This window comes from Lolium rigidum, chromosome 6 (genome assembly GCF_022539505.1).
Source record: "Lolium rigidum isolate FL_2022 chromosome 6, APGP_CSIRO_Lrig_0.1, whole genome shotgun sequence".
NCBI classification, from domain to species: domain Eukaryota; kingdom Viridiplantae; phylum Streptophyta; class Magnoliopsida; order Poales; family Poaceae; genus Lolium; species Lolium rigidum.
The window spans coordinates 41,374,391-41,382,140 of NC_061513.1; the positions used below are offsets into that span (position 1 = coordinate 41,374,391).

Consider the following 7,750-nt stretch of genomic DNA (forward strand, 5'->3'; position numbering starts at 1 on the left):
AGGTTTTGTGAAACCCTAGCTACAAAAATTATGGTTTTTGAAATTTGCACACTTTTGAACCGTACAGCTCTTGTGCAAGATCGTAATTTAAACATTAACTATCACCTTACACACAATTAGAAACCGAGAAATAAAGTAATCTCGAACATCTAAACGAAATTTTGGCGAAGGTGTTTTTTTGGTTGTCTGTTGAATCTATTCACTTTGACCCGCATATATATAGCTCTTTTTGTTCGGACAAGGATTTTGTGCACATGGGAGTCAGTGCTCCCTACACTTTTGGATTTTTGAAAAATTCAGATTCTCATATTTCTCTGCTTTCAAGAATTATGACATTAAATATGTAGATAGATGTGTACACGAGGATTGGAATCAAAAAAGTCTCGTCAAAAAATACGTTATATTTTGGGAGATGCAAAAAAGACAAATTTCTGACAGTATACTGACAAAGTATACGTACTATTGTACTACTATTTATAGTTAGAAATTTGTCTTTTTTGTATTTTCCAAAATACAAAGTATTTTTTAATGGGACTTTTTTGACTACACTCCTCGTGTCTAAATCTATCTACATATTTAATGCCATAATTTTTGAAAACATAAAAGAGCGAGGTTTTGAACATTTTCAAAAATCCAAAAGTCCAAGAAGCACATGTGCTCATGTGCACATGGTGCTTTCCGTTTTTGTTCACTGTATTTTCCTTTTTTTTTGAAAAATGTTCATTTTATTTTTCCTTTTGTTGGGTTAGTAACCAAATGATGGGCCAAGAAAGTCCTGGCCAAAATTTGACTAGAAATTGATACAGAAAATTTGTGGCTGAGGATAAACACATATTACCAATTACCAAAGTGGCAAAGATATTTCGATTGATGGCTAAAAAAGGGTGAGAGAAAAATCACAAGAAAACAAATGCGACCCACGCAGAAGAGACGAAGAAATCCCTGCACTGCACTGCACTGCACACCTCTCCCTTGCCTAACATCTGGTCGAGCTTGTGCGTAGCAGCACTTGTCGTCTTGCTCCCTATCCTCGTCCTCGACTGGTGAAGGTTCTCCCTTGAGTTGCGCCACCGTCTTCGTCCCATCCTAGCTCCCGCTATTCCTCCGCGTACTCACCGTACTAGTAGGCTGCGTCCCGACGTTGTCTGCCTAGATCTCGGTGGAGGAGCTGAGGAGATCTATGGCGAGCAGCGTAGGGGGAGATGCTGGGGAAGGGGAGTGGCTCAAGGTCGCTGAGCTGAGAGCCATGGCCGAAGCCCAAGACCCGCATGTTAAGGTACGCGCACGGCGCACACGATACCCCGCTTCTTCTTTCATGCTCTGTTTGACAGATAGCTCTGCTATCATTATCATAATCTCCGGCAGCATGTGCAACTAACCTTTGTTTCAAAAAATAATATTCAACTAACCTCCACCTGAAATTTGGTTCCCTTTCCTCGCCCGGCCAGCTGGTCGATCTGCTCTTCTCCTGGACTCTGGGAACATGTAGAAGGTACAACAGCTGATCACTACTAATCTGAGGGAGTAGTGCAAATTATGGGCGGCAATATCGCCGCTAATAAAAATCGTTAGCAGTTGAGATCGCTGAGATCTTGGCATACATAAATTAACCTAGAGATGATGGCTTCATCTTAACATATTGATCGTTGACTAAAAGAGTCGCATATGGCATCTCTAGCCGATCCCTCATAATTTAGTCCTCTATCCAACGCAGTATCTTTTATCTTTCTATATTTGCTCATCTAAAGAGAAAGGAGTTTCTACCCATTGCACTATAATTAACTTCCTATTTTGTTTTCAACGCCAAACTGATGGAAAACGGTTCAAATGAAGTAAAAAACACAACTATCATGTGCTGTGGATTAGCCAACAAAATCATCTTGCAGGTGAGCGTGCATCTCTCGATTCTCGATGCGTCTACAAGACTGTATCTTCCCCGATGCGGACATAGTAGTAACGGCATCGGTTGAACACCCATAGGCAAGCACTCGAACAGACGCAATACACTTTATCAATGGGCTTGCAGTGATGTCCCCTGATGCACTCCTCCTCAACTTAAACCAGTTATCGTGATTCTTCACGGCTTTTGCAATAGTGCGGAAGAGACTCTTGTGCATCCGACATTGTCGCCGAAAATACTTCTCCTGATAGATTGCACTGGGTTGAAGTAATATCTCACAAGTTTGGTGTGGCCATCCGCTCTATCTTGGTTGGTGAGTTTCATTGCTCAAGGTATGACCATGTCGAAGTCATCATGGTCTTCCTCCGACGACGATGAATAGTCATCGAAGATAAACTCCATCAACCACTTCATCTACATTATGCAATTGCGGCCTATGTTAAATTTGATGGAAAGAACCAAAATCAAAATAGCAAAAAATAAAAATCACATGGGCAAACAGTTGAACACTTGGCGGGCGAAGGAGGTGAGAACGTCGGTTGGCGATGTTGAGCTAGTACCGAAGCTGCACGTCGGCCAAAAGGGTTACAAGAAAGCCGGCGGAGCTTGGAGAGGACGAAGGTTCAACGTCAACCTCGGTCGTCGGTTGTACACCAAGTTCACCGCGGCCGAAGTTGGTCCATCAGGATTTCAGGGGCCTCCCCCGCGGCACCGCGTAGCTCCGTCGCGGCGGCTTACGGCATCTCCGTCCGCCACTAGCTCTGTTTTTGCAGCAAATTGAACCCCCCTGCTCCGTTTTGCACTAAATCAAAATAATCGATGCACGAAGAAGGAGCTACGGGTCGATCCTGGCGATGACGAGCGAATCTAAGTGGGGCAGGAGGGAGGCGGAGGCTGTGGGATGTCGGCGGAGTCTATTCGTGGCCACTAGAAACGTCGCTAGCGACGTAGGGATGTGTGCGGGGGAGAACGCTGGCGCGGGTTGTAGAGCCAAGCTTCCTTTTTTTTTTTTTTTTTTTTGATATGGAACACTCGTATTCCATTAAGACACGGCTATATCGCCGGTCACCAAACGGGTTACAGAAGTAGGGTAGTCTGACAGCCACAAAGTTTGTTCAGCTACACCTACACCTAAAGCCGCAAGCTCATGTGCTGGCCAAACTTTCTCGATACAAGCTTTCACCCAGTTTTATAAATAAAGGCACATACAGCCGGACCTATACAAAATAATGAGGGGGCACTGAGATGCTGACGAGTATAAATTTTTCTCTTCTAAACTGTATAAGTGTACACACCACCAGGCCGAATATCTCGGTCGCCGACTGTTGGAGGAATGGATCTTGGGTAATCCTTCTGAAACACATCACCTCTGAGAGGGCAGCACAGGAGAAAGAAATGTTGTTGCTTTTCTTGCAATCCTGCGCACTTCAATATACAGAGAGTGATAAAAGGGGATGGCGCTTCGATATGTCGGATACTTTCTCCGTCAGAAATCTCTACGGAATCATCAATTGGGGTGGCTTAAGACATGTCAGTATAGACTCGATTTGGAGAAGTGCCGCACCAAAAAAATGCAAGCTCTTTGCTTGGCTTCTGACCAAAGGGAGGATCAAAGTGAGATCAGTTTTGTTACGACAGAATATTGTTAATGATGACAGTTGCCCCTTTGGGTGTAACGCGAGGGAGACGGTGGAGCACTTTGCGTTGAACTGTGCACATACTACCCAAATCCTTACGCTCCTAGGGATTGACCTGGCCGGTCTAACTGATCTTTCTGATATTTTTGATGCTGCCAGGAATAGATGTGCAGGTCCAAAAAAGAAAACCTAGGATTTAATCATTACCGCAGCTTTGTGGAGCATTTGGCTGTCAAGAAATAGAAAGGTTTTTGATGATCTGCTGGTTTCAAACCATATTGTTGCCCAACAATGCATCGACACATGCAAGCTATGGTCGGTTAGAGCTAGGAAAGAGGAGAGAGTTGCACTCACCCTTTGGTCTTTAGGTTGGGCAGCGTGAGAGGGATGTAGGCTGTTTCTTGTTGTTTTCCTTGTTCTTTTCTTCCTGTATAGTCGCATCTCTGTCAACCCTGGTTTTATCAGGTTCTGTAACTTCTTGAGCTGCCTTAGCTCCTCCTTTTAATAAAATCGTAGGTAGGGGTTATCCCCTTCCGATTTCCTCAAAAAAAAAATTTGTATGAGTGTTCGGCTAGATCCGATTTAGGAAAGTAATTTTTTTATGCGGGTATTACTCACAACACGATAATTCCCAAGAATCTGAAGAATGTCATCAGGTCCTCAGCCTAATGCTCGGTCACTAAGACATTAGGGCATCTCCAACGCGGCGACTTATCCCGCGCCCGTGCGTCCAGATGGGTCCAGCCAGACAAAAACGCGGCCCAACGCGGCGACGCACCGCAAATGCGGATGGTCGCGGCGTCCGAAACAACGCAAATCCGGCCCAAATCTGGGCCAGGTTTGCGTGGCCGCGGATGGCACGCGGCGTCCTCGCGTGTCCGCCTGGTCCGCGTGGCTGGCCCAGCTGTCGATGCCCCAGTCCTATTAAATGTGGACTGGGGAGGGGGACTGTCCCTATCCAGTCTCCACTCTCCACTTCGGCCGCACGCACGAGCTTCCGCGCCGCCATGGCCCCGAAGCGGGAGTTCCTGCCGAGCGCCAACGACCACGAGGCCGGCAGCAGCCGGCGAATCGCGCCGGCGGCGTTCGAGATGGGGCCGCCGGCACCTCCCATCCGTGAACGGATCTACGTCACCGTAGCGGTGGCATAGATGTTCTGGGATGCCGGCGTCCCAATGCCCTGAGGGGACGTGCACCTCCCCCACGGCTGGCACCTGAGCCCAGATCGGGTTCCGGTGCCGCCGATCCCGGGCTCCGGCCGCGCCCGCATCGCGGAGATCCGGAGGCGCCGCGCGCAGCTGCCGGCGGACCTCCGAGAGCACCCCACCTACGGTGACACAAGTCCCAACTGGGACTTGTGGTTCGAGGTGGAGCACAATGCGCGCCGGCGCACGTGCTTCACCTCGGCGACGGCGCGGCCTCGCGCGCAGCCGCGCACGCCTGCTAGGCGGGCTGGCCGCCGCCCCGGCGGCCTCTACATCAACGAGCCCGCGGCGGCGCCACAACCCCAGCCCGAGCCCCAGCCCCAGGAGGAGGAGGAGGACGACCCGGAGCTGCAGGCGGCGCTCGCGGCGTCCCGCGAGCTCAACGACCTCGAGGAGCTGGCCAAATGGCCGCACCTCACGGAGACGATGCGCGCCTCCGCGCTGGAGGAGATGGCCAGGAAGGCCCAGGAGGACGCCCAGGCGGAGGCGTGGGCCTTCCTCGACATGGCGCGCCGGCAGGAGGAGGCCACGCGCCAGGCCGCACTCCGGGAGGAGGAGGAGCGCCAGGCCGCGCTCCGGCTGGAGGCGGAGCTGAAGGCCGCTGCAGCGGAGCAGCGGCGGAAGGAGGCCGCGCGGCTGGCTCGCTGCGCGCAGGCCGGCGAGCCCTCCGGACCCGCACTCCGCCTGGGAAAGGGCGCAGTGGTCGTCCTGGCCGAAGTCCCCGGTGCCCTCCGGCGTGTCCAGACGGAACAGCGCGTCCCTGCCGGGGGGCGTCGTCCTCATCAACGGCGACGACGACGAGTACTAGTGGGAGTAGTACTGCGCACCGCCGGCCACCGTGCTCGAAAACCCTGGCCTAGGTTTTTTTTATAGTTTAAAGCTCATATAGGGCTTTCTTTTGTGTAAAAATTGCCTAAGTTTAATGAACCCCAGTTTAAATTTACGCTTTTGTTATTTTCCTTTTTCATATTTATTTTCTTTTACATTTTAACATTGCGGGCCGCTGTCCGGGTGTCCGCTCGGCCACCCAAACGGCCCAAAACGGACGGCCCAGCGCGTCCATTTCGGTCGCTCGGTTGGAGATGTCCTTACAGTTCTAGTACTATTGAGTCCCAGGTAATTAATAATGAAGTGTTTATCATTAGCAAAACTGATTTAGAAGTGTGACATTGTTAAGAAACAGCAAATCCGTCAAGTAGTAATTTCCTCGCTGGACCTCTGCGTGCAGGAGGTTGACAACATGACTCTCCGGAGGTTCCTGCGAGCGCGCGACCAGGACGTGAGCAAGGCCTCGGCGATGCTCCTCAAGTTTGTGGCATGGAGGCGGGAGGCCGTGCCGGGCGGCGTCATGCCGGCGGAACAGGTGCGCGGAGAGCTCTCACACGACAAGGCCCGCATGGGCGGCGTCGACCGCACCGGTCGCCCCGTCGTGTTCGCCTTTCCGGCCAAGCACTTCTCCGCCAACCGCGACATGGCCGAGCACAAGCGTATGTACACATCTCACCTTAATTTACTCGGATGATCTCGGTAATCAAGTTAATGTCATGAAAAATCTTCTTCTGTTTGTGCAGGATTTCTTATCTACTTGCTGGACAAGATCTGCGCCAGGATCCCTCGAGGGCAGGACAAGTTCATGTGCGTGGTGGACCTCAAGGGGTGGGGGTACGCCAACTCCGACGTCCGGGCCTACATCGCCACCATCGAGATCATGCAGAGCTACTACCCGGAGAGGCTGGGCAAGGCGCTCATGGTCCACGTGCCCTACATCTTCATGAAGGCCTGGAAGATGGTGTACCCCTTCATCGACGCCAACACCAGGGCCAAGGTGTGGCAAGAAACCCACTGATTGTTCAAACAATGTTAGACGTCGCTCTCTCGTTGATTAACTGTTTGCGCACGTAGATCATGTTCATCGACGACAAGAACCTGGATGAGACGCTGCGGCAGGAAATGGATGAGAGCCAGGTGCCGGAGATTTATGGCGGGAAGCTGACACTGATTCCACTCGCCGATGACTAGCTTCCTAGATCGATCGATGCGCGCAGTACATACGTCTCGGTCTCGGTGTGTAGGGTTCAGGCTCGACAGTGCTTCATATGAAAATTAAATGTAAAGGAATATGTGAAGAAGCAAAGCTATGTGGATCGCAGCTAAATTTAAAGTCCCGCCTAAAATAAACATGGCCACGGAGAGGGAAAGGAGTCCCGCATCTCCCCTGTCTTGGGACACCATCCCGCGCCCGCGCGTCCGGATGGGTCCAACCGGACAAATCCGCGGCACAACGCGGCCACGCACCACAAATGCGGATGGCCGCGGTATCCGGAACGACGCAAACGCGGCCTAAATCTGGGCTAGGTTTACGTGGCCGCGGATGGCACGCGGCGTCCGGTCGCGTCCGCTTGCTCGCCTGCTCGGCTCCCTTGGGCCCAGCTGTCGGTGGGAGCGGGCGCCATATTAAATGTGGACTGCGAGGGATCTGTCCCTGTCCAGTCCACTCCCTACTTCACTCCATTCGACGGTTCCACACGCACGCGCAGCCGCAGCCATGGCCCCGAAGAGATGGTTCGCTCCCGGCGACAATGACGGCGAGGCCAACAGCAGTCACCGTCCTCCCCCGGCGCTGTGGGCCGGAGGAAACCGCAGCGGTCTCCACATCGGGGAGGCCGCCCGCGGCGGCGCGGCATTGGCATGACCCGCGCTGTTGCTGCTGCCGAAGCCGGAGTCCCCGGAAGAAGACCCCGACCTCCACGCCGCTCTGGCGCTGTCCGCGGCCGAGGAGGAGGCGAAGTGGCCGCATCTCGTGGCGGCCATTCGCACCTCCGCGATGGAGGAGGAGGCCCGGCAGAAGGTCGAGGACGCCGAGGCCTGGGCCTTGCTCGAGCAGGTCCGCCGGGAGGAGGCACCGGCGCGACGGCGCGAGAAGACCAGGCTCCGCCGCGAGGAGGAGATGCGGCAGGAGGCCAGGCGCCTCGCGGAGGAGGAGCAACGCCAGAAGGCCAGGCGCCTCG

The 7,750-nt window shown here is 52.7% G+C and overlaps 1 protein-coding gene across 1 annotated transcript; it reads left to right on the plus strand.

The window, feature by feature from the left end:
- Positions 1–962: 962 nt before the first annotated feature.
- Positions 963–6,966, plus strand: LOC124665451 (phosphatidylinositol transfer protein 3-like). Its single transcript, XM_047202867.1, has 4 exons — positions 963–1,276; positions 5,971–6,229; positions 6,314–6,567; positions 6,645–6,966. The coding sequence occupies exons 1-4, from the start codon at positions 1,181–1,183 to the stop codon at positions 6,759–6,761; spliced, it is 726 nt and encodes a 241-aa protein (XP_047058823.1). The 5' UTR covers positions 963–1,180; the 3' UTR covers positions 6,762–6,966.
- The last annotated feature ends 784 nt before the right edge of the window (positions 6,967–7,750 follow it).